The 27,315-nt window shown below is 40.5% G+C and overlaps 1 protein-coding gene and 2 long non-coding RNA genes across 4 annotated transcripts in view; 2 read left to right on the top strand and 1 right to left on the bottom strand.

Annotated features, from left to right (window-relative positions):
* Nucleotides 1-1,005: 1,005 nt before the first annotated feature.
* LOC121634583 lies at nucleotides 1,006-16,102 on the bottom strand. Its single transcript, XR_006009262.1, has 3 exons — nucleotides 16,092-16,102; nucleotides 8,204-8,211; nucleotides 1,006-1,087 (listed from the first exon to the last, which is right to left on the bottom strand). It is a non-coding gene; the product is annotated as an uncharacterized LOC121634583 (long non-coding RNA).
* LOC121634582 lies at nucleotides 4,803-6,071 on the top strand. 2 transcript variants are annotated; one of them, XR_006009260.1, is made up of 4 exons: nucleotides 4,803-5,111; nucleotides 5,470-5,531; nucleotides 5,787-5,875; nucleotides 5,998-6,071. It is a non-coding gene; the product is annotated as an uncharacterized LOC121634582 (long non-coding RNA). The 2 variants fall into 2 exon arrangements; XR_006009261.1 differs by lacking the exon at nucleotides 4,803-5,111 and adding an exon at nucleotides 5,255-5,292.
* The window catches only part of ptprr (protein tyrosine phosphatase receptor type R), a 60,478-nt gene continuing 45,104 nt past the window's right edge, over nucleotides 11,942-27,315 (top strand). Inside the window, exons 1-2 of the mRNA XM_041977335.1 lie at nucleotides 11,942-12,114; nucleotides 17,370-17,635. Of these exons, the coding sequence (XP_041833269.1) occupies nucleotides 12,018-12,114; nucleotides 17,370-17,635 (363 nt within the window). The 5' untranslated portion in view covers nucleotides 11,942-12,017. The remainder of the gene's footprint in view (nucleotides 12,115-17,369; nucleotides 17,636-27,315) is intronic.

Here is a 27,315-nt window from a genome sequence, read left to right as displayed (position 1 = left end):
TTTAAGTTATTAATACTGTTTTAGACTAAACATATCCTTGACCTTAAATGCATCTCAGTGATGACAGTGGAACAACAATGCTTAGTTTCCTCCCTAATTCTTGAAAACTTAACCTTAGTCTTGGTATCACAACGGCCAAAGATTCTTTTCAGTGGAGGCATGTTAAGTTATTAGTCCTAGCTGGGAAGTTTCTTCTCTGCGTATAACCCATAGTGTTGTTTATGTTCTATTTTTTTTTTTTTTTACATATATATAATTCATTGTTTTTACACCATCACCCCAAAACAAATTCATTTTTTGTGCAAACTTGTTTGGCAATAAAGACACATTCTTATTCTGAAACAGTTTATTTCGCTGAGATGCTGAATAAAAATAAGTATCCAGTCAACGACCAAGTAATCAGCTTTGTTTGTTAGAAGATAATAATCTCCTGCTTAAACAATTGAAAATAAAATATACAGAACATAAACTGTATAGCAAGGGGATCAAGTTTTAAGTGATATTCAATGAGACCAGTAAGTAAATTAAATCTAGGAGATATACATAAACATATATGAAAAATCCAGGTGTGCATATGCATATGCATATACATTTATACATTTAACCATCAGTTAAAGTAAAGTGAGGAAAGAGTCATCTCAATGAAATAAGAATTTTCCCAAAGTAAACTTAGTTTTTAAGGCTTTTGAGTTCTCAAGACCACTGAGGTTGGAGCTGTATTGAAAAAGATCTTGTAGAAACTGTGAAGTTCGGCTTGCTGTCAGCCCTTTTCCTTTTATGAATGTGAAATTTCTCTGAGCAACTACTAACAGCAGGTCGCCGCTCACTCTCCTGTGAGATCCTGCTCAACTGTCTCACATCGTATGACGTCATCGATCAGCGCCAATGTAGTTTTGCGCTGCGCTTCTCTTTATTGTCGTGTTTTCAATTACAGTTCACGTCAATAAATTGTAAAAATATTCTTCGGACAAAGCAAACGACTCTTCTTCACCCAGACTCTGAGGACACGGAGATAAGTGTCGATGCCAACGGACAATTAATACTTTAATTCTCACATTTGGCGCCCAGCTGGAGCTAGTAGCAGAGCCTGCCGCTCAGTCACATCGGACATTATGTGGAAGTAAGTTGATACTCATTTTTTTAGGCCTTTAAATTGTTTAAGTTGTTATAGATAGTGAGTTACTTAAGTTTAGCTTCCCAGATATCGTATAAGATAGCTGTCAAAAAGACGTATGCATGATTCTAAGATTTGTAGTCGTATTTTTGTGTTAATAAAAGTTTTGTACACAAATCAAGGCTGTCATATATGTGCGTCTGGTCAATTTTGTGGATTAGGAGTTGTTTTATGTGAGTATGAATCTTAAAGCTGTGAGTGCAAAATCTTGTGAATACAACTCCAATTTCTACGAAGACAAAGTCTCCTATTCTGTGTGGACACGAATTCACGTTTTTGGGTACGAGTAGAAAAGTATTCAGATGACGTCACAAGGGAGGAGTAATCGATCTGCCGATTGTACAAAACACAACAAGCTCCAATTTCAAAGATGGCTGAAGAAATTGCAGCGGGAGGAGCTACCGGCTCAAGTGAAGCATCACAGGTAAGATGTTCAAGCGGTCTTTATTTATATATTAAAGAAAAACATACTATTTTCAATAATATTCTTTGATTTAAAGACGTACTGCTATAGTTTGCCATGTCGGGTAGTGCTAGCATTAGAAGCTGGCTTGTGCTATTAGCATTGATGTAGCGTGGAAACTATAAAATGTTTATTCTTAGACAATGTCGATTGAAATGCGACTTTTATGGATTTATTAATTACGCTATTTAGTCGATCAGTCTGTCCTCGCCAATCCTCTTTTCCATTTACCCCACTCCCTTCGCCCGCCGAAGCTGAGGATAAATCAATCCATGTACCGGTGAATAACCGTATTTATTATATATGTCATGATATGCATATTTATGTAATCTTCTCTGCCATAAACACGATATTGCGGGGGTTGCGGGGGCGTTTGAGTGACGTGACCTGGGACGCCGATGGAGTGAAAAGACTTAATTCCTCAACCAGCGGAGCACCGTTGCTAGGGGCATTGGCGTCCCTAGCAACGGTGCTCCGCTGATTGATCAGATGACAAAGATGATGCTCAGGGAGGAAATATGCCAGATATTTGCCCTATGAGGTTTTACGCGGTACTTAACCAACTTCAGAGTAATAGTGATGGTTAAAGAAATCCATTGCAACTTTCTACTGGGAGGAATTAAGTCTCTTCACTCCATCGGCGTCCCAGGTCACGTCACTCAAACGCCCCCGCAACCCCCGCAATATCGTGTTTATGGCAGAGAAGATTACATAAATATGCATATCATGACATATATAATAAATACGGTTATTCACCGGTACATGGATTGATTTATCCTCAGCTTCGGCGGGCGAAGGGAGTGGGGTAAATGGAAAAGAGGATTGGCGAGGACAGACTGATCGACTAAATAGCGTAATTAATAAATCCATAAAAGTCGCATTTCAATCGACATTGTCTAAGAATAAACATTTTATAGTTTCCACGCTACATCAATGCTAATAGCACAAGCCAGCTTCTAATGCTAGCACTACCCGACATGGCAAACTATAGCAGTACGTCTTTAAATCAAAGAATATTATTGAAAATAGTATGTTTTTCTTTAATATATAAATAAAGACCGCTTGAACATCTTACCTGTGATGCTTCACTTGAGCCGGTAGCTCCTCCCGCTGCAATTTCTTCAGCCATCTTTGAAATTGGAGCTTGTTGTGTTTTGTACAATCGGCAGATCGATTACTCCTCCCTTGTGACGTCATCTGAATACTTTTCTACTCGTACCCAAAAACGTGAATTCGTGTCCACACAGAATAGGAGACTTTGTCTTCGTAGAAATTGGAGTTGTATTCACAAGATTTTGCACTCACAGCTTTAAGATTCATACTCACATAAAACAACTCCTAATCCACAAAATTGACCAGACGCACATATATGACAGCCTTGATTTGTGCACAAAACTTTTATTAACACAAAAATACGACTACAAATCTTAGAATCATGCATACGTCTTTTTGACAGCTATCTTATACGATACCCAGACAAACTTACTGTTATACCCATGTCCGTGAAACTGCAGTAACTTTATTTGAAACTAAGATGTTTCGCTAGCTTTTATGGGTGCATTCATCGACCATTGGCCATTGTTGCGACACGTCCACGTGATCGCCATCTTGGTCCTGGCAAGTAAGCTCCTCATTAAATGAATACAAGTGAACGGTTGTTTCATTTAAACGGGATTAAATATAAAACGTTTGTACATTTTTGTGTGTGTGTTTTAATATTTATTTTATGGTTGAATCAGTTAAAACTGTTTCTTAATTGTTCAATAACCACTGACAGACAATCGAGTGCTTATTGGGATTAAAGTAAGTTAAAAACATAATGGGTGGACAAAATTACTTTTTTTTTTTTTTTTTTTTTCGTTTGTTTTTTTTCCTGTGTAACACAATAGATATTTATATTATAATTCTCTGGTTTAAAAGGTGTCCCTATATAAAGTAGTAAAGCCTAATTTGTTGTACATCAATACATCCATATTTTTTATTATAATGTAGATAAAAATGGCACAGAATGTAGATTTTACTCAGTATTTCGATAGCCATTTTCATTTTAAAACACCAAACAACAAAAACTAACACGATCACAGACTGAGACCTGCGTTTGTAACTAGAAGAGACTAATGATGGAATTAAGCTTTGTTCAAATCCTGGATATTTACATTATAAATGTATATTAATATACATTGTGCCTCTTTAAGAAAAATAAACTCAAAATCAATAGTAGAAACAAACGTTCCCGATCCCATGCTAAGGCTGCAGGTCAGTGGAGAAATAGGATTTACATGCTTTGGTTTCTGTAAGGATTTTGTTCTAATTTTCACAATCAATACCTAAAATGTTGCACAACATATCTGAACATGTTTCAGGGCACTGTGCAGTGTACACCAAGACATGGACAAGATGATGGCCAAACTGGACGTAACTAAAGCGCTGGAGAACTGGAGGTCAACTGGTGGTGGTAGCAGTAACAGAGGACCTGTGGAACCACACACTTCACAGCATTTTCCTACAGCCAATCTGTAAGCTGTTTACTAAACCTTCTTGTTATTGTTGTTGCTTATATGGGAAAATATTGCATGTTCACTGGTGAGTTATCAGTCTGAAGTTCCCTTAGATAAAATGTGTCCACAACCACACAGAAACAACTTATTTTAGAATTATTAACCACTGTAATGAGGTGTAGATTTATTTATTGATCTTCTTACTCTTTTTACAGAAAGTTTCTAGAACTGTCAGCATGATGAGGATCGCGAGGAGACCAGAATGACTGTACACCCTGAGGTGGTTGGATATGTTCACACCAGAAACACTATTTTAAGCAGCTCAGTACAACTATGCTTGGTAGAGAAAACTGTTACTTGGTAAAATGTTTTCTGTATGTTGTGCAATGAGCAGTATGTATCTAAGTGTGTGTGTATAAATATATAGCTTACAGGTAGTACAGAATTATTACAGTACAGAATGCAAGTATGACGGCTACGTCCCACAATACACCACATGGGATGATGTGCTTTCCCAAGTTCTCTTAATTGTTTGATCAACACCATCTTGTCCTTTTTGTCTTTTGTTGACAGGAGTGAAATTAATGTTCATGCAAAGAAAATGTTTTTCTGAAGTGGTTTAAACAATAAGGGACTAAAGATGGAAATTAGCTTTGCTAAAGTCATTCATAATTACATTATAAATGTATATTAATATGCAAAAAAAAATCTATAGAAACAATCCTTGTTCCCTTCAGTGACTTAGAAACATGGGATTCATATGCTTTGATTTCTGCAATGATGTTCCAATGTTTACAATCAAAAACTGACATGTAGGAAAACACACTTGTAAATGTTTCAGGGCACTGTGCAGTGCACACCTGAAAGTTGGCAAGGTGATGGAGAAACTGGTTGAACTGACTGAAGCTGTGGAGAACAGATTGGCTGCAGGAGCAGTAACATCAGCAACTCTGCAGCAGATTCCTACAACCCATCTGTAAGTTATTCACTAAGCCTTTATTGTTGTTTTCATAGATTTGAGTAAAACAGATCTAACGTGCATCTTCATACATTGTTACTACTGTTACAACCTGGGATCCACCACCACCTGGAGGCTTTGAACATTCAGAACCACTGTGATAAATATCCACACATTGTCCCTATTTTAGGAAAAAATGGTAAGGCTGTATGTTAAACTTTATGGAGTCACTGCCTTAGTCAAAATATGTCTGCAAACACAGGCACAAACAAAAAACAGCTGTACAAGCCGCTGTAATGTGGTGTTTCAAAAGTTTGTCAAAATATTTTTCTCACATGATCTAAATTTTATCTGTTTGTGATATTGGCTGTTTTAGCGTGAGGTAAAAAGGATCCACAGGAGTCTGGAGGATGGGCACAAATACAGAGGAAATGAGAGGTAAGACATCTATGACCATTTAATAATCTGTAAGTTGATTACAAGACATGTATTTTTCTATGCAGCATCACCTTGAGTGGTTACGTATTCATAAGATCACAGAATAATGATGCTTTAGTCCATCTTAAATTGACTCAGATAAAAAAAAATAATGGCACTTTGATTTTACATATTCACTAACGAATTTTCAGAGTAGATTTAGTATTTATCATGTTTCATGTTGGTTTGTTGTGTTTTCTATGATGTAATCTGCAGATTCAAGTCTGAGCACAACTCCGGTGGCACAAATTCAATGTTGTGGACAATTGCAGATGAAGAGGAATGTGACACCTCTTTGATCAGAAGTAAGTTATGACTCTAAAACTTGTTTAAGGTTACTTCTAAAAATAATGCTTATCTCTCCAAAGAAAGACAATTTGTTGAAAAGATCTTTCACATATTAATGTGTCACTTTTTGTGTTTGTAGGAGCAACAGATACTTTGAGAACATCAGGAGGGAATCTAAGTTATCAGAAGACAAAGTGGAAGAGGATCGGAGGGCCAAAGCTCTCAACAACCGAAGACATAGAGTGAGTTTTTGGATCTTTAGTGGTCCGGATCCGGAGGGATCTAAAAATCGGATCCGTGAGGGATGCGGCGGGGATTTCCCCGTATCCTGTCCGTATTTGCGACAGTTACGGACAGATAGCGGTATCGGATCGCTCCGTATCTTGGTACTTTTCGTCCAGTGTCCTTGTTTAGGACAAGGTGTCCAGTCTTGAGATGTTTACTGATGTGTATGTAACATCTTTCGCACAAAGGACAGGTAAACATCTGAAAGACACAGTTTAAAATAATTAATTTGTGTGAAACAAATACACTAATACATTTTAATAATTATTATAATATAGTAATAATTATTTATTCTGTGTAATTACTACTATATTATGAAAAACATCCCCACCCCACCCCTCCCTGCTCCGTTTTCTCTGCAGAAACACGGTGAAAACACGGTGAAAACCCAACGGGACTTACATCCTCATAAAGCTACTGTTTTAAGCTTTTTATTAATGCTAAATTATACACTTTGCACGCTGCAAAGCCGCACAACTCGACTCCGCGTGTCATTCCCTTTTAAGGGGATTTAAATGATATAAACAAGACGCACTGTACACGTCTAGGACTTTATTATTGGGAGTCAGGTGAGGTTCGAAGACAGCGGTTATAACTTGGACATTTCTGGACTGATCGAGCTCAAACTGACAGGACACACTCTGTGGATGTTGAGGAAGACATGTAAAAAGTTACAGCGTTATCTGACCATTGGTTGGCGAGCTATGAGCGAGAGAAGTCTGACAGACCCGAGCACTCTACCCGAGGTAGGAGCGCTCTGATGCTGGGAGACGGCGGAGGAACGCCCTGGTGAACTAGACTGAGTGTAGAGGCCATAACTCGCTCATTTCTCCAAGAACCAAGCTGAAACTCACAGAAAGTACTCATGGGACGTTGGGTAACGTGTGTAAAGTTTCAGAATTGTAGGACAAACGGTTAGGGAGTTATGAGCAAGAGTTGGGCGACTGCGTATCAGCGGGTGACAGAGCGCACGCTGGCAGGGATAGCAGCGCTCTGCTGTGGGGAGATGGTGGAGGAAGGCGGGGGAGAAACCCGCGGTGCACCAAAGGGCATAACTCGGTCATTTCTCCACAGATTGTGCTGAAACTCACAGGATCTACTCATGAGGAGTCGATGAACACGCACTCCCACACTGATGAAGATGGTAATGATTGGACAAAGTTTAAGTTTTCAAACTTGTAACACTTTAAGGTCATTTTTAGGACGAGGCTGAACTTAGCCTCCGATTCGCAGCTTCCGATTCGCTAGTTAAGGGAAATTTTAAGGGACCCTTAAGTCAGAACGCGAGTGACTGTATTTCTCTGTTAACCCTCCGTTTTATTGATACTCAATGCCGTCAAACCTGTCCTAGATTATTCATACAGAGCCTACTGAATCTGAAAAACATAGTTTCTGATTTGTGAAAACTTTCTCTGATTTGTGAAAATGCAATAAAGGCATATTTCACTCATTTTTTTGCCGTTTTTACCCATAATAGCTGGTCCAGATGTTATAATATCACAATGAGTCAGGTCAAACCTGTCTTACATTATTCTACAGAGCCTACTAAATCTGAAAAACATAGTTTGTGATTTGTGAAACCTTTCTCTGATTTGTGAAAATGCAATAAAGACAGATTTCACTCATTTTTCTGCCGTTTTTACCCATAATACCTGGTCCAGATGTTATAATATTACACTGAGTCAGGTCAAACCTGTCTTACATTATTCTACAGAGCCTACTGAATCTGAAAAACATAGTTTGTGATTTGTGAAACCTTTTTCTGATTTGTGAAAATGCAGTAAAGGCAGATTTCAATCATTTTTCTGCCGTTTTTACACACTATACCTGGTCCAGATGTTATAGTATCACACTGAGTCAGGTCAAACCTGTCTTAGATTATTCTACAGTCTACTGAATCTGAAAAACATAGTTTCTGATTTGTGAAACCTTTCTCTGATTTGTGAAAATGCAATAAAGGCAGATTTCACTCATTTTTCTGCCATTTTTACCCATAATACCTGGTCCAGATGTTACAATATTACACTGAGTCAGGTCAAACCTGTCCTAGATTGTTCTACAGAGCCTACTGAATCTGAAAAACACAGGTGAATCTGATTTAAGAAACCTTTATTGGATCATTTTTACACAAGCTCACGCCTCTCCATGTCATTCCTTATTGCCATCTCCATGGCCTCCATTTCACTCGAAAAAGAAATCATATTTTTTGACAGAGATTTTGGGCTATTTTTTAAAGGACATTTAAATGTTTCACTAACCTCTCATCCAGTGGTCCATGATCAACCTCTGCCACTGCGTCGTTTGTTGTCATGTTCCTTATTTCTTCCAAGGCCTTTACTGTCACCTTTGTTACAGGTATCATATCCCGATTATGCATCCATATTATTGTCAATGTTATTATGCTCATACCTCTACATTTAAAAAGGCACCTATTGACTAACCTCTGGCAACATCACAACAAGGATGTATTTAAGCTTGTCATAGGACAGCATGATGGAGACTTCATCTGAGATTTTTTCACAGTTATGAAGAAGCCTGTCAGGTACTTAACTATCCTGTCCAACTGTTGGTCATCAAACAATATTGGAACCCACTTTTGTGTAAATTCAAAGTGGGGTTGCTTCTCTCCAGACACGACGGCCTGAAAAATAAATGTACTCAAACTTAACCGTACTGTTTGCTTGCTGGAGGTGGCATGGTCATAGTGATGACATAATGATTAAGCGTTATGTGATGAACAAAAAGAAAAAGGCGTACCTGCAGTGTATCTTCTGCACCCTTTTGTTCCACAATGAACTTGACAAGCGCTTCATTTTTTTCTGAACGTTCAGCAGCAGCCTCTGCTGCCTTGTCCTACAACAAAAGATCAGTAAAATTATTTGTATAGAGCAATATATGAGAATATTGATATTATTATTATGCAAACACACTTGCTGATATATTCTCCATCTGCAACAACCTAAATTTCAGAATTTTAGACCGGAGATTAAGTGTTGATGCTTACCCTGACCATACCTATGTGCCCAACATGGGACGTTGGACGCAACTTTTTGGGGATATTTTTCTCAGTGATTTTTCAGTCTCCACTCCCGGGGTGCTGGCATTCTTGTAGGCCATCCTAGAAATGCCATTTTTGGTCTGTACCCAGTTTGTGGAACGCCACAAAGTGATTCAAAGTACTCAGGTGATATGTCACAGCAGCTGGCTCATACCTACAAGTGACAAAATATATTTTGGGAAATGAGCAGTTTTTTTTTGCTTGTTTGTTTGTTGTTTGTATCATAATAAATCATGCCGATGCAGATTCTCAGTCATCCAGGTCATTCTCATTCAGAGGGTTGAAGCAAAGCATCTGGACTTGCAGAGTTTTCTTGAAAAAAATACCTTCCCTTAACAGAGGTGGTGGACTTAGACATAATCTTTCCTCCACATGTAACACAGTGCCGTCTTCTATTCTTTAGAATGAAGCTGCTTGGAGGAGCAGAGAAACTCTACAAGTCAAAATGCCTCGCTTTAACCTTTTGAATCATGATAAATCACAATTTTATTGAAAATAAGATTATCATTCAATAATACTGAGTACTTTGAATCACTTTGTGACCAACAGCTGGACAGGATAGTTAAGTACCTGACAGGCTTCCTTCATAACTGTGAAAAAATCTCAGATGAAGTCTCCATCATGCTGTCCTATGACAAGCTTAAATACATCCTTGTTGTGATGTTGCCAGAGGTTAGTCAATAGGTGCCTTTTTAAATGTAGAGGTATGAGCATAATAACATTGACAATAATATGGATGCATAATCGGGATATGATACCTGTAACAAAGGTGACAGTAAAGGCCTTGGAAGAAATAAGGAACATGACAACAAACGACGCAGTGGCAGAGGTTGATCATGGACCACTGGATGAGAGGTTAGTGAAACATTTAAATGTCCTTTAAAAAATAGCCCAAAATCTCTGTCAAAAAATATGATTTCTTTTTCTAGTGAAATGGAGGCCATGGAGATGGCAATAAGGAATGACATGGAGAGGCGTGAGCTTGTGTAAAAATGATCCAATAAAGGTTTCTTAAATCAGATTCACCTGTGTTTTTCAGATTCAGTAGGCTCTGTAGAATAATCTAGGACAGGTTTGACCTGACTCATTGTGATATTATAACATCTGGACCAGCTATTATGGGTAAAAACGGCAAAAAAATGAGTGAAATCTGCCTTTATTGCATTTTCACAAATCAGAGAAAGTTTTCACAAATCAGAAACTATGTTTTTCAGATTCAGTAGGCTGTGTAGAATAATCTAGGACAGGTTTGACGGCATTGAGTATCAATAAAACGGAGGGTTAACAGAGAAATACAGTCACTCGCGTTCTGACTGAAGGGTCCCTTAAAATTTCCCTTAACTAGCGAATCGGAAGCTGCGAATCGGAGGCTAAGTTCAGCCTCGTCATTAGAGGGTATAATTTATTATGCTGAAACACTTTGGGTTTTAAATAGAGAAATGGTTCGTGTTATTTTCGGCCCGGGTTAAATAACTAATATATATATATATATATATATATATATATATTATCATTATTATTAAAGGTCCCATATTATGCAAAATTCACTTTTTAATGGTTTTGGAACAGTCATACTGGTCCCCCCGCATGTGTAAGAGACCCGTAAGTGTGAAACTCTTTCAGGCGCTCTCTCTCCCCCCTGCTCCACCTCTAGGGAAGTAAGCGCTGAAATGAGCTTGTTTGAAAGCGTGTACGTTATGACGTCATAAGGGACAATAACCACTCCCCACAGAGCGATGGACCCGTCTACCGGCTCTCAAAGCCCGCCCTCTAAAAATCACCTAGCGCCCAGTGTTTTTCCCTCTTCGGCAACCCTCGTTAGCGGACATGGCTAAGCGACAGAAGCACTGTTCTGTTTGTGGCTGCATAAATGAACACGAAAACGTTTTTTTACTTCCATCCACTGAACCCACGAGGACTGAGTGGATTAATTTTATTTTTGGAGGAAATGTACCCGGAAAACTTCCAAAGGTTTTGCATGTCTGTGGCCAGCATTTCAAAGAGGACTGTTTCCACAACATGGGGGCATGGAAAGCAGGCTTCGCCAACCGTTTGAAGCTGAAGCCAGGTTCAATACCAACTGTCCGTGACACAGCTGGAGAGGTAAGAGCTGGCAGTTATTTTATCGTTTCGGCCTTATTAGTCTGATAGCTTGAAAATATATTAACCTGTCAATCACCTCATGACGGGCGATGCGATGGGCGGAGCCAACAGCTGAGCTGCTCCACCAGGGTTCCGCCCACCATAAACGGCACATTTCTGAAGCTGCTAAAAAGAGGGAGGTGAAGAGAAGCCGCTGCACTCAAACTGAGGGTCGATTTGTCCATACCATGGCGGAAATATTTCATTTAGATATTAATGAATGGTCTCAGATTGGGAATAAAGTGTATAATATGGGACCTTTAATTTTCATTAATAGATGCTAGCTCAATTTTTGCCTGGTGATTCATAGCACGCCTCCTGTTTTCCTCACCACGCCCTTTCTCCTCCACTTCCTCTCCCTCATCGTCATTCTCATTAACCTTCACCTGAGCGTCAGATCTCAAAGATTTCTTAGTCTCAGATGGGAAAAAAGCTCAGCATCTCCACGGAGCCGCCGCCTCTGCCACACGCACAGAGCGGCTGTTCCTGCGCGCTGTAGACGCTGCGGGGCGGGGAAGGAGCCTGAGCGGTCCCGGTGGTGGAGGAGCGGATCTCCGGAGCTCTAGCAGCTGCTCTCTGCAGACGCTCTAACCAGCTGAACAAAAACACAATCCCGACTGGTTTTCGTTTTTGTACCATTACAGCTCCGAAGAACTGGTTTATTTCAGTTTGGCATGCAGAGAGGAATTCTGAGCCGCGGAGGAGGAAGAGGAGGATTTCTCACCATGTTTCTATCGTCGTGTTTAATATGGACGCAGCTGCTGATTCCAGGTAAGCGTTCATCCCAAGCAACTATATATTCACAAGATTAAAACGTCTGTGATTTAAATGGCCTTTTTAACGTCCACCCAGAAGTAATTCAAACAATATTTCCAGAATGCAGTCCAGAATATCAGCGTTGCTCAGTATAATAACCAAAATAACTCTCATGAATTGTGATTAGGTCATTTCTTTGCAATAACATATTTATTGTGTCTGTGGTTGATTAATTCTCATCACTTCACATTCAAATCCTTACTACCAGCCTCAATAATGTGATGTGTGAACCTGGTATTTGTCAAAGAGAAGGATTACATGTTCCACTGAAATCCTGCGCATTATCTGAAGAAATGCTCTATTAAAAGCCAAATTTACCAACCAGGATGCACATAAAACTGGGAATGTTAATAACCACAGTACTGTGAATGTACCTCCCCTTTTTAGTCAGTATACATAGTCTTTTCCATCTTGGATTCATAAATCTGGTTTTTATTCTGCTCTGAGATGTGTAACATTCTAGTACTCACAGTTTATTTCAGCTTTAAATAACAGGATATATTTCCATCTGTCTTTAAGGAAAAACAGATAGACTATCTCTACTTCAGACTGTTATTTGAACCTGCTGCAGAAAATGCCAGCATCCCGTCTGCATCTTAACAGACTGGCCATTGCTGCGTTTCCTGTGTGAGGCTTTAAGACTGAATATAGGTCAGAGTAAACCTTCAGAATATGACAGCTTCAATTTACTTTAATTTACCTGTTGGCAAAAAGCTTTCAAGTTGTATTAATCCAGTTCCCAAAGTGTTTTACTAGTGACTGACAGCATGTAGGAAATGAGCCTGATGCTCACGTTAAATGAGACTAAAGCAAATGATTCAGTAAGACAAGATAAACAAGAACGCAGGAAACAAAGTGCAGCCATGAAAACGGATGTTCAGTTAATCAGGTGCATTTGATTAGCAGCACCTGCTGAATTCCTGCACTGTAAAAAGCCAAAGAGTTCAACCAACCTGGATGAATGATTTACATTTTTAGCAGGTGACTGAATTAAGTTAATCCAAATTCAGTTAAGTTTGGTAAGTGGGACAGTTTTAAGGCAGACTTACTCAAATACTGAAACCTCTGAATCACTTACTCATTGTAATGGTAAGATAACTTAAAATATTTAGCCACATTTCCATGGAGACCATTTCTGATGAGGCTTAGGCCAACAGTAGATGGATTAACTGAAGGTCCAGATGCATCTCTCAGGTCCTGGTTCAGATCTTTTGGATTTCAGATCCTGTTCATCTGTAGATAGTTTTTAGTCCGGACTCTTTAGTCCCCCACGTGTCCTGTTTCTGCCTCCATGCTGAGATACACCAAGTTTCCAGCTACCAGCTGTTTGGGAATCACCTTTTGCTGCTAAAATCCTGTTTTCTGTCTGTCATACTGTCTGATCTTTGCTGGTTTTACAGATGAAACTAAAGAAATGGGATCAAATGATGCGTCTTTCTGACAAAGAGCCTAAATATCCAGTTTAAACCAGTACTTTGCTAAGTTGCTAATCTATCGACACAACTCTGGTTCATCCCTTGAGTTAGGAGCTTTTTTGCTGGACTCAGAGGTCAGAGTTATGCTGCTTATATATCAGGGCTCCAGACTGCGACCAAATAGTCGCATTTTGTGACTAAAATGTGAGACAGTGCGAGTGAATTTTTTTTTCTTGTAGTAGTTATAACTGAAGGCTTGGTCCTCAACAAGTGGCAACCTCCGCCTGTAAAATGTGAAGCCTATGCGGAAGTGCAAATAATTGCAGTTCCCTCCTTATCCACTAGGGGCTGGCCCACAAAACAGAGTCAATCCCCACAGACTCCCATGTTAAAAAGACCAACTTCACAGCAGAAATAAACATGTTTAAAGCCTGGTACAAAAACCCATTTTAGGATTAATAGGTCAAGTTTACCTTCATGACAACTGTGAGGGGGGTTGAATTTTTTTCTAACTCATTTGCCGCACACACGCCTGGCATAATTCCACCTTTACTGTCAGAGTAAAGTCTATTAATGAAGAGTGTGATTAGGAAAGTGTTGTGACATGTTCCAGACTCCTAATTAAAAAAACGAATTACCCTTAAAAAACTGAACTAAAAATAAAGAAAATATTGACAGAATTATAATTTTATTTTATTTATTATGTATTTCATTTTATTAATTTTTTAAGGTTCTAAACATTTTTAGATTTTTTTTTTTTTTTTTTTTTTAATAAATTTCTGCCATTCCCACTACATCCCTCTTTATGGCAGCATCCATTACAACTATATGTACTGGGCTGATTTAGCTACTTACGACTTCTAGTGACTTTTAGGACAACCAATGGCTACTTGTCTTACTGAGGAGTTGTGGCCAACAGTGGCTGGAGCGGAGTATCAGTCCCTGAAGCTGTTTATTGCCAGGAACTACATGGACCAGTCATACCATGTGCTGTGGGGGGATGATGGTAAAAAAGTTGCCGTTGTGCTTCGACTACAGAGTGAATATCAAATCATCACATGTGATTTGATATGACAAGTTGTATTTCTCCTTGTTTTGTATTTATGCAGACAGTAATATATATATATATATATATATATATATATATATATATATATATCTATATCTACACTACCGTTCAAAAGTTTGAGGTCACTTCCCTAATGAATCCCATGGCAAAGTGACCCCAAACTTTTGAACGGTATATATATATATATATATATGTATATTAGGAGCTGTTTGTTTATATTTAAGGTCACAGTAGAAACATTAGAAGCTGATATGAAAGTGAAATGTGAGCCGATTTTGAGTTCATACAGCTGAATCAGACTTGATCTGTGGTTGGAGCTGCAGCCCTGAAGCTCCACTGAAAGGTTTCACACGTAATTATCTTATTTGACCTTGGTGGACATGCAGAAGATCCAGGCTGAAATAATCTGCAGTTCAAAGGGAAAGCCTTTTCTTTTTCTTTTTTTTTCAAGCCTTTTGTCATCTGAATCATTCTATCAAGTCTTGGCTTTCAGGAGAAAAAATATTGGCATTGAAACAAACACACAACAGAAACTATTTCCATGTTTCCACTTTTTCCTCATTTCCAGTTATTCCTGCTACTATTTACCTGCTATCCTCACTAAACCAACTCCAGCTCAGCTGCTTTGTGGCGCCACCGTGCATCAGAAACGTCTTCTTGGCTTTATTCCAGCCATAGAGGAGCATTATTTTTCTTCTTTTCACACACACATAGAACTTTCTGCTCACTGGTTGATCTTTGGCTGCTCCTGATTAGACGTTACCGTCAATCTAAGCTCTCTGATTGGTGGAAAGTTTGACAGGAAGTGGCTTCATCATCATGTCCAGGTCTAAATAGAGGTCTCTTAGCAACATAGTAGTGATAATGATCTTTTTATGATGAAATGTGATAAATAATGCTGTTATTATGGATCATTGTGGATTTACCAGATAGTCTCTGAATAAAACTACATTTAGTGGCTGGATTGTAAACTTCCTGGACAGGATAGAAATATCTGGAAAACTTCCCACAGAGCTACACACTATCGCTCCGAAGACACTGGTGATGATAGAAGAGAGAGACCTCGGCTGGAGAGTTTTAAGGGTTAATGACCAGAAACTTTATGATGACAGATCTGAACGTTTGTCATGTTGCTTTAGCAGCACTGTGTGTTTGTGTCTGGGTTTTTGGTTGTTTTATAACTCGTCCCTCATCATTAACTCGGCTATTAAATGTCCTTCACAGCTCTGGTTGTGTCTCAGTGGTTTTGTTGCCACCATTTCTCAGTATTTAATCATGATGCAGAATAAACAGAGAACCACAACTCTCTGCCTCAAACACCTGGTCCCCACAAGAAATTAATTTTCCACCTCATTCATTGTATACACCAACAAACATCTGACAGATTACCCTTTACTTGTTTTTCTGTCTTGCGATTTCCTCTGAGCTTCCCAGAAGCAAGCCAGCACCCGTCCAATCAGAGCACAGCTCAGCTCAGCATCATGCATAGCAACTGGGATGCTGTCGCTTGGGAGAAGAGTAGTCAGGAGATGCAGAGAAGCTGTGTCAGCTTCACAGCCATCTCAGAGGATTGGTTCAGTGCTTCCTGTTTTAACAGCAGACATTCAGACTTTAACTGGCTTTAAACACAAAAATACTCACATGAAGCCTTCTGAGGAAGAGAAACCTCTCACTGTGTAGCAGGAAATAATGCATAGTTGCTCTGTGTTATCAACCTCCATGTTCATGTTGTCTCTGTAAATGTCAGACAGCTGGTTCATCCATGTTCTGTGTTCTTTAAATAGCCGGGACCACTTCTGGTATTTTTACTGCTGTCTAGTTGTGGATGTGAATGGTAAATGGTCTGTACTGTGAGGCAGGAAACTGCTGCGGTAGTTTTATTTCCACCCAGGATAAATAAAGCCTTTGAATGAATTATTCAGCGTTGATGCTGATGACGGTTGGGTGGGTTCAGTGGGTTGCAGGGGTTTCCTGTCAGCCTGTCAGGAGACAGATGGCACCTCCTGCTGCCTCAGCCTCTCCAGTCCTGTTGGATGGCATGTGTTTTTAAAAGATGAAAGAGTCTTCCTCGACTCTTCACAATCAGGACTGAGATGACTGTTGGATAAATCATTTTTCAAGTGCTTCATATGAGAGGGTGGTGGTTTTTATGTTAATTCATTATCTACCGCTTGTAAGCTGGATCCTATCCCATCCTATCTTTGAAAGTCAGCTGTTAGCAGCGACTGTTGGTATATGTGAATAATACCCACTGTAGCAACTAAATGTTGCTTCCCACATCATTAGTTGGCACATTATTGGAACAGTCTGGTCATTTTACTGCTGGCTTTAGTCTGAAGTAAGAAGTTCCACCTACCAACGTCAGGACAAAGTTGCTTTTTGTTATTATACAAAAATTACATGTATGTAATTTTTGAGTGTAAAATGAGCAAAATTAGTTCCTGATCATGAACACCTTCACCCTCTTTCGTTTGGTTTTTCAGGAACAGCATTTTTAATTATCCAGGTATCAGGAACCAACTACATCTCAATAATCCTTGTTTATATCTGGTGGTTGTTACTAGGCAGAAGAATAATGTTGACTCAACTCTCGCTGGTGCCTTCACTGCCCGACTTCATTTGGAAATGAGCAGTTCAGATTTGTCATTCATGTGTAGAGAGACAGCTGCTTCATGTGTGGAGAAAACTTCACTGTCAGGAATTAATCTTCCATCTTCTGTCCTCAGAATATTTAGCTGGTGATCCTTTCCCTACTCGCTGGCCCAGTCGCTACCCTTCCCTGTATCCTCATCACGATGCAGACGACCTTCCACAGTCCCGCCACCACCACCGCCATCATTATCGCCACCGTCAGCATCCAGCACAATTAGCCGAAGAGTCTCGGTTTCTTCAGGATCCTGCCGGCCAGCAGAGCCTCAGCCTGTTGGCACAACCCAATCACGAGATCCAACTGGAGCATGCCGCCGTGTCTGCACGCCATCTGGTCACTGTGGTGAGTTTTCTGTCCAGTAAACAGGTAGGGATGTAGTGACGTGGAATATGGAAGTCATGCTAATGTTACGAGACAACTTTATTGTAGACCAGCTTTTAAGCTTGAACTTTAAAGCCCCAGTGTGTAAAAATTACTCCCATCTAGTGGTGTGCTATTGTAATGCAAGCAGCCAAGTAGTGCTCTACTGGAACCTCACTGTTTAAGTGCGTTATTAGAACTATGGAAGCCGCAGAGAGTCTTAAATGTGAAAATGTTTTGAGTGTCTCGTCAGGTGATGAGGTACAGAATGATACATAATTGTTTTTTTTTTGTTTTATGCCGATAATTTAACAAGCATGCCCTTCTTGTATTTGCTACCAAGCTACTGCTAATAGCTAATGTTATCTTGTAAATTAATTTTTCGTGACTTGCAGACTTAGAGATCATCTGATGAAGTGAGAGGAAGAGTTAGAGGGAGTCAAAGCAGGGGCAGTGGACCTGTAGGCGCTGCGAGAGGAAGATCCTTGCTGTAACATTACTGTGTTTATTAACATGTCTTTCAGCTGATTTATCAAGAGAGGTGGGTGACGTATTAATTTGAAATAATTATTATCTGAGAGATATTTTTGTGTTGGAATGCTTGTGGTTCTAGTGACAGCGAGAAACTGGTATTACTTTGGTCTATTCTGTCTGACTAGAAGGAGGACAACTACCCCTACGCCAAATCAGCTGAAATCAGCTGAAAATGAAATTATGAAACACGAGGGAAAGCTCTCAGAAAATACGTCTGAAAGAAGCGCACGGTCGCCTACTTGTATAAAACAAAGCTTTTCTACTGTAAGCTGACTAACAAATTAGCAGTTTCTTCCATTTTATATAGCAAGTAAATGACAGTAAATGATCCGACTTAAACGGGAGGATAAAGTAGTTGCTGGACTACTCTGCCCTGTTTCTAACATAACGCCAAAATAAACTTCACCGTTAGATTGAATTAACTTACCCATCCAGCAGAAAGCTGCAACCTCCGCATCAGTTTTGAAGCCCCTCTCCTTCATCAGTTGCCTCCATCTGGTAAATGCTTCACCAATGTACACTCTCGTTTTTCTCCTGGTGATTATTTATTTTTCTTTTTTTTTGGCTATTTATTCCTCTGTCTCACGGGGCAAAGAGAATGGATGATCCTCCATTTCAATGTAAACTGGCAAGCTGAATGATCCATGGTCGTCTTTACTTGGTTTGGCTCCAAAGACAATCACCTCAGTTTTGTTTTTCTTTACCTAAAGAAAGTTCAGACACAACCAGTCATTAGTCTCCTCAATGCATTTACCAAGAGCCTGTACGGGGCCTCGGTCTCCAGGTGACATTGTAATAAATATCTGTGTGTCATCTGTGTAGCTATGGTAACTAATGTTGTTTTTCCTCATGACCTGTGCCAGTGGGAGCATGTAGAGGTTAAACTGAAGAGGCCTGAGGATGGAACCTCGGGGAACTCCACATTTAATTCTTGTCTGCTCAGATGTAAAGTTACTTATTGACTTAAAGTACTTCCTGTTCTCTAAATAAGATTTAAACCAGTGTAGTGCAGTACCAGAGAGGCCACCCAGTTCTCCAGTCATGAGTAATATATTGTGGTCGACTGTATCAAATGCAGCACTGAGGTCCAGTAAGGAGTTCAGCTGACATAAGATGTCGCTCAGATCTTTGCTCTTGATGGGATTAAACTGTGTTGTTGTATTTCAACTGGTTTTAATGGACACCGTATGTCTCTTGAACCTGCTGTTGATGAACCAACTGATTGTCTGATATTCTGGTTTGTCTGTGAAGAATTTGGCAAACTCATTGCAGTCTTGGTGGAATAAAGTTCAGGTGCTACTGACACAGGAGGGTTTATTATGCTGTCAACAATAGTGAATAAGACCCGAGAATTGTGACAGTTTTTGCTAATAATGTCAGAGAAATAGGACTTTCTTGCATTCCTCAGTTGTAACTTGTAAGAGAGAAGTTTCTCTTTATACGTGTCATAATGAACCTGTAGATGTGTTTTTCTCCATGTGTGCCCAGCTGTTTCTCCATGTGTACTCAGATAACAGAGCTACAATCTACTCACAATTTCCACAAATGGGTAGAGATGAGTGCTGAGGTTGAAAATTTCTCACCAATGCAGCTGAGAAGTTCCTGTTTGTCTGTTTCGGTTACTAATATGGAGGATAACAGTTTTTGTTGCACTTGATTGTGTGATACGTGAAGATGAACAAGTTCTCTAAGACCACATTAACACCAGTATTTTGATTCTAATCCCAGTCCGTTTGCTGGGAAAGTCGCTTCGTTTGGTGGGATTGTCTCTTCATTTGGGGTATTGTGAAGGTGCAAACAAACTCTGATTCGAATCAAAGAAGCTGACTCGTTCTGCTTCAAGTGGACAAAATAGAGGAAACAGAGTGCATTGTGGGTTCAGTGCATGGCATCATGGGTGAACACAACCATAACATAAGCGTGTGTTGGACGATAGGCGGCTCTGGACGGGAGAAATGTCTGGTGGTCAGCCACGAAAGAGCTCTGCAAAAGTTCTGATAGAAACCTGATCAGCTCCAGACAGCTAGGATCTGCTGCAGCTTCATGTTTTAATCTGATGGAAACACAAGTTGTCCTGTATTTACCAACAGATAGCTGTCTAGATTGTTGTCTTTTTGTCTCTTTTAGTAATTCTTGGTGCAGCACCTCCTCTGGTAGAGAGTGGAACACATTATTCAAAAGGTCCAGTTCGTTTGAGTCGTGCAGGATGAACTCAAGCTCCGTCTAGAAGAATTTTGCCCCCCCCCCCAACTAAACCGAGTTCCTGATCTAGCTGACTGATGCCTACTAAATGACTACAGCTTCAAGAAATAAATGGGAGCCCTCTTCCTTTTTATGGTCATGTAGAGAACCGAATAACTTGTTAGAATAAAACCTTTAATGACAGATACACCACCTGTCCAAAAACACCTGGATTTAACAATGTCAACAGGTAAGAGCTTCCTATTAGATGATTACTGCATGGATGATGATTTTATATAGCTGCTACAAGTTATTTAACTCTTAACTGATGCAGTGAACAGCTTCCCTAACGACAGTGTTAGAGGACACATCCTATGGTTGTGGAAAATATGTTAATCTGTTTTCAAAATGGTTAAATTATTGTCATCAAGGAAATAAAACTAAGGAGATGCAGAAAATACTAACACTGGGTAAGGAACTGATCTATGATCTGGGGCCTCATTTATCAAACTGTGCGTAGCAAAGCAGGCGCATGTTGAAAAAAGGGAAATGTGGCGCACAAAAACTTTTGGATTTATCAAAGCGGGCGCACACACATCCCTCGACTGTTTCTGTTTATAAATCAGAATCAACTCTAAAGTGGGCACACATGAGGGAGCGCCTTGCCCCGCCCCTGTGGTGGCCATAAAAGGTCATGTGAATGCCTAGAACAAATATTCATCATATCATTTCCATGATGGCTCAGGACGGGAAAAGAGGGAAGAAGCGGATCTTTTCGGAATGTGAGACTGAGATCCTGATGGACCACGTTGGAAAATGTAAAAAGGTTTTATTTGGTGGGCACAAAGGCAGAGGGGTCACACGCCAGAGGCATCAACTGGTACGACTGGATAACTCCCATCCGAGAGACCAAAGTTCGAAACCCACAGGGGTGAATCGCTTTGAAGTGAAGCATCTAATAAATGACAGTACTGATGGTGGTAATTTTGTAATTTGTTTTAATTTATAAAGCAGTTTATTTAGTGTTATAAATTATAAATAATATTTCTTTCTTGTTGCTGGGTGCTCCAGCTGGGTGGGCGGTACTCCAGCTGGGTGGGCGGTGTTCTAGCTGGGTGGGCTGTGCAGAGGGACACAATCACCGCTGTTAACCAGGTGGACAAGGAGTTGCGGGAAATAAAGACCGTGTGGACAGAAATGAGGACAACAATAAAAACATTGTGTAAGAATAAATAAAGGAAATCCTCCTCTTGTGCGTTTCATTAGCGTAGCATCACTTCTAGACCTCCTGGTCCCCCTCTGCTGGAATGAAAAACCAAAGCTACTTTCCACACTGACTGCTACATGCTGGCAGCAGACTGTCAACTTATTTAGCTGGAAGGATTTTATAACACGCAAGTTTTGTTTCACAATGACAGAACATGTTTTAGTGGTTGAGCTTCTTATTAATATCATCTCCCTTTTTCCTGGAAATCCTGATTTTCCCCCGAGCGTGGCTCTTAGGAGAATTAATATGGAATGTGCATCTTTATTCATTTCTGCAAACAGCTTTAATATCTAACATGTGGTGTCAAAGGTAATAGTGGATTGTGTACAAATGTCTCACATCTCACATCATTTCCTTGATTTTATTCTGGACCGTTGGTGTCGCCGTTTCCCGTTTCTCTAGATTTTGTGTGTATGGGAGGGTCAGAGTTGCGTGGAGTTAGGAACATTTTCCTGTCAAGTTTGGTTTTCAAAAATCCCAAAGGTTGACTATAATTGGCGTTTTTGTTCCTACGCCAGCTTGATAAATGAGGCCCCAGGTCTAGGTTCAGTAACATTATGTGTCCAAAGAATGAGGTCAGCTGATACCTGAACATACTGAATGAGCAGCTTATTCCATCTTCCCTGATGGCACGACCATATTCCAAGATGACAACACCAGGATTCATGGGGCTCAGATTGTAAAAGAACAGGAGACATAATTTTCGCTCATGGATTGGCCACCACAGAGTCCAGACCTGAACCCTATAGAGAATTTTTGGGATGTGCTGGAGAACGCTTTGTGCAATGGTCGGATTCTCCCAGCATCAATACAAGATCTTGGAAAAATATTAAAGCAACACTGGATGAAAATAAATGTTATGACTAGGGCTGGACGTGTTTAAATCGAAATCACAATTTAAGATGTTGCAATTAGCAAATTGCAAAGAGTGCAATTAATTTACATGTTGCACGGTGCAGAAACCAGGTTTCAAACCTGCAGCATCCACGGTTTCACAGATCCACTCAATTATGACGTATTTCCTGTTGTCTTGCTTGTGATTTAAATAATGCGTCTGTCGGTGATTCTGCTCTATCTGAGCCTCATCTATGTTTACATCAGATTGGCATCACGTTTCATTCCCCACACTCACTTATTATCTGCTCCCTCACTGCCGGTAAAAGTGAGGAAGAGGAAGCAGCTGCAGCGCAGAGCAGACAGAGAAGTTGGGTGGTAAGACGAGGTGGGCTATGTGTTCAGATGAAACATCATGTGACAGCTACACTCAGCTGTGAAGTCACGTCTTTAAACCTCATCACAGACTCATTTTCCTAAATTACTGAAACTCAGGGAGGAGAGAAAACAGTCAAACTTGTGACAAGTCCTGATGAAGTGACTAAAGATTGTTGTACTGAGTAGAGTCGCTCTAAATCTTCTTAAAGTCCAGATCTCAGATAACGTGGTGATGTTAGTAAAACTTACGAAGATTCTTGGATCCATTTTAGGCAAGGCTAATTTATTTGTACAACACATTTCATGAATGAGACAATTCAAAGTGCTTTACATAAAACATTAAAAGCATTACAGCGGGGTGCCAGAAGCAATAACAAGTACATTAAAAACAAACTTTAAAACAGTTTAAATAAAAACAGAATACGAGTCAGAAATTCCTGCAATGACGTAGATTCACATCTGGTTCAGCTGCGTCTCCCTGATGGACATGAAGTTCTCAGCATAACTGAGGCGGATGAAGCTGCATATTGTCCGATATGCGTTTTCTGCTGGTTGGAGCGTGCGCACCTGTGCATGTACATGTCTGTGGCATCGGGAGGAAACTCACTGCAGAACAGAAACCATGTGGAGAAAGATGGGCAGCTGTGGTGGAAATCACATCAGTAACATCAGACTGTTTAGTTTTTACTAGACAAAGTAGAAGACTGTTCTAGAGGGAACTGCCATGTTTAGCCACAGGTTGCATCATGGAGTTGGTAAACGAAGGTAAACAAAGCTGTACATATCTCAGCTTTACGTCCTGGTTAGAATATAGAGAAGTTCACATACTGGTCATGCCATCCTCCATCTCATATATATATTTCTGCATGAGCACTGAACAGAAGCTGGAATTTAAAGATTAAATCGCAATATTAGTCAGAAAATTTGCAATTAGATTTTTCCCCGTATGGTTTTGGCCCAGTTGTGACATTGCAGAAACTCATTGGAGTGATGCCATTATGAATGGTGCTGTAATCAAAGATAAATGCGGTGCAATAAAATATTAGAATGGCATTTTGTTTGGTGGGGGTGATGGGCGGTGTATGTGAAGACAGGGGGCCTTCCTCCAGGTCCATATGCAGAGAATTAACTTGTTGGAACGAGTCCTCTGATCATCAGCACGGCTTTTTACTGAACTGGACTCTGACAGCTTCCCTTCAGCTAGCCGCTAAACTCCAGTATCAATATAAACTGCAGATTGGAAGTTTCTAGTTGCGAGAGAAGATCCTTCTCATTGATGTGGCAGTCTGATGGACGGGGTTGTATTCCTCCCTCACAGAATTTACAGACGGCTGACTGAGGTCAGCTGTCATAAAACGGATTGATGTCTCCATCTTTAGCACAGGAGGAAGGATGCTGCAGTCTCTGTTGCTATGGTAATGTTAACCATGAGCGTGTGAGAGAGACCCACTTACCTACACAATGGGTGGTTGTGTAACTGTTAGATAAACAGCGATGACCTTCAGGAGCAGACCGACGGAGGACGGGGGGGAGTTAGACATGTCATCGCTCACGCTCAGAGGTATCTTACATTTATTCTCTTTATAAAACACCTTCTTCCTTCTCTGCTTTTACTAGTGAGAACTTGCTGCGAGGCTCAACACAGCTTTTCATAACCCTTGTGCTCCATGACTTCGTGTTTTGTCACATGATCCTGCAGCTGTTCATCAGTATGAAAACCTAGCTCAGAACAGAGCCTCAGATCACCATCTCACCTTTCTGTCTATAAAGAGACAAACAATAAAAGTCAGAAATAATATCTACATGATTCAGATTTTGAGACCACCACGTAAAATCTGAAGATTACCTGGTGGATAAGCACTTAGACTAGTTTCCTGAATTAATGTAATTTAAAATGATACTGATGTACAGTAGTAATAATATTACTAACAAAAATAATGGGCTTGATGGTGGTGTGGTGGTTAGCACCGCAGCCTGACAGCAAGAAGGTTTCTGGTTCGAGGCTCGGCTGTGGGGAGGCTGCCTTTCTGTGTGGAGTTTGCATGTTCTCCCCATGTATGCGTGGGTTCTTTCTGAGTACTCCGGCTTCCTCCCACTGTCCAAAGACATGCATGTTAGGTTAACAGGTCTCTCTGAATTCTCCCTAGGTGTGAGTGTGAGTAGTTGTTAGGCTCTCTGTGTTGGCCCTGTGATGGACTGGTGGTCTGCGCCACAGATTCGACTACAAGGAAGCGATTAAAAAAAAAAAAAAAAAAAAATGAAAGCTGTCAAAAATAACGTGTTAATGACACTAACTTCTTTAATTGCGTTAACATTTTTAACGCATGTGCGGCATGACCAGTCCGATACGTCCGTCATGTCTCTGTTATGACGGTGGGATGTGGAAATGGGTGGATTAGAGTATATATAGAACATCGATGGAACAGCCCATCAGCATCACGCCTGACTGGTTAAATCACACTAATAGTTTGATTTAACCAAAACAAAGTGCTTAAAAGTAAAATAGTTATAAACATGAGTAAATCCATGAGATTATATTCTCCTGGTTGCTGTTTATCAGCTGCATCATCTGAGCTGCATCCTGCATGGACTTGCTCCTGTACAGCCCTGGTACAAGATGGTTGGCTCCGCCCTTAACGCCACTGAGCAGAAGAGCTTAGTTGAGGTTAATTTTTCATTTAAATGAAAATGAAAATGGAGTCAGTTTGGGAAAGCAAGACTTTTCTTTTTCACCTCTCCCCAGTGACTGAATGGGTCTTAAAGCTTTTTGGGTCATCATGCATCAGGCGATGAAAGCTGTTATCATGGCGACTGTAGCTGTGTGGCCACCATGCTGAAGTCTCAGCACCTCCCGGAGCATTTACATCCAGTTTGGTTGAAATAGAAGGTTCTTAATTAAAGAGGAAGGAATCTGAAGCTAGCTTGTGAGTACTGATATGGTGTAACATGATATAATGGAGGCTGAGAAGCATCTCTGCATCATTTCAGATGCCTCCAAGACACCACTGTGTTTCTGACCTTTACTCCCCGTCAGCTGCTCACAGCATGCGTGTGCTGGTTGTCACACGTGAACTTTGCTGTAACCAAGGTGACTGCGTGAGTCTGCAGTTGTTTCAGCTTGTTGTCGAGATTGAGGATGAATTTCTGCTGATAAGACGCCTCCTCGAAGACACTGATGGACAAAAATCCGAAGCACTAAAAAACTTTGACCACAGTGCAGCATCTTCCGTTTGAAACACTCTTGTGTCCACCTTCTAGAACCGGGTCGTCTTCTTCATCAGCACCAGCTTCTAGAACCAAGTTGTCTTCTTCATCAGGACCACCTTCTAGTACTGGGTCGTCTTCTTCATCAGGACCACCTTCTAGAACTGGGTCGTCTTCTTCATCAGGACCACCTTCTAGAACCGAGTTGTCTTCTTCATCAGGACCACCTTCTAGTACCAGGTTGTCCTCTTCATCAGGACCACCTTCTAGAACTGGGTCATCTTCTTCATCAGGACCACCTTCTAGTACCGGGTCGTCTTCTTCATCAGGTCCACCTTCTAGTACCGGGTTGTCCTCTTCATCAGGTCCACCTTCTAGTACCGGGTTGTCCTCTTCATCAGGTCACTCTTCTAGTACCTGGTCGTCTTCTTCATCAGGACCACCTTCTAGTACCGGGTCGTCTTCTTCATCAGGTCCACCTTCTAGTACCGGGTCGTCCTCTTCATCAGGACCACCTTCTAGTACCGGGTCGTCTTCTTCATCAGGTCCACCTTCTAGAACTGGGTCGTCCTCTTCATCAGGTCGGACCTTTTTAATCCTGGTGTGATAGATGGAAGCAGGGGGTGGAAAGCTTCCTCAGAGGTTTTCTCCGGCTGCATCCATAGTGAGAATCTCCCGTTCCACCACATCCCAAAGCTTCTCTACTGGACTGAGATCTGGTGGCTGTGGAGGCCTTTGGAGTCCAGTGAATCATTGTCATGTTCTAGAAAGCAGGTGGAGATGATGTTAGCTTTGTGGCATGGTGCATTATCCTGCTGGAAGTAGCATCAGAAGATGCTACACTGTAGTCATAAAGGGATGGACACGGTCAGCAACAATACTCAGGTAGGGGTTTACAAGATGTAAAACAACAATGGAATCACTTTAAGCACTATACAAACAAAAGTCGATGGCAGGAGTAAATCCTTCTTGCTCTAAATATCCCGCTTTATATTTGTAAGTAAAATACAATTTTGGACCAAATGGCTTACCATGGAGACAACAAACAAAATTAAACAAAAGAATCTACTCAAATCTTCCTGTTACAGGTGCAATTGCACATAAGGGCAGTTAGTTAATGGGGAAAAAGCTCAAGTTTTGTAATATTACTGCAAGAAAGCCACCAGACCTCAGTGGTAAACTGAGCTGCAATCTGACAGAACGACTGTGGTCAGGGGCTTATGCAGCAAGGAGCCATCAAGACTGGCCAATCACAGAGGAGACG

The sequence above is a fragment of the Melanotaenia boesemani genome, chromosome 23 (assembly GCF_017639745.1).
Source record: "Melanotaenia boesemani isolate fMelBoe1 chromosome 23, fMelBoe1.pri, whole genome shotgun sequence".
Lineage (NCBI taxonomy): Eukaryota > Metazoa > Chordata > Actinopteri > Atheriniformes > Melanotaeniidae > Melanotaenia > Melanotaenia boesemani.
The sequence above is the reverse complement of the archived record's forward strand: the minus strand, read 5'-3'. Positions and strand labels throughout refer to the sequence as shown.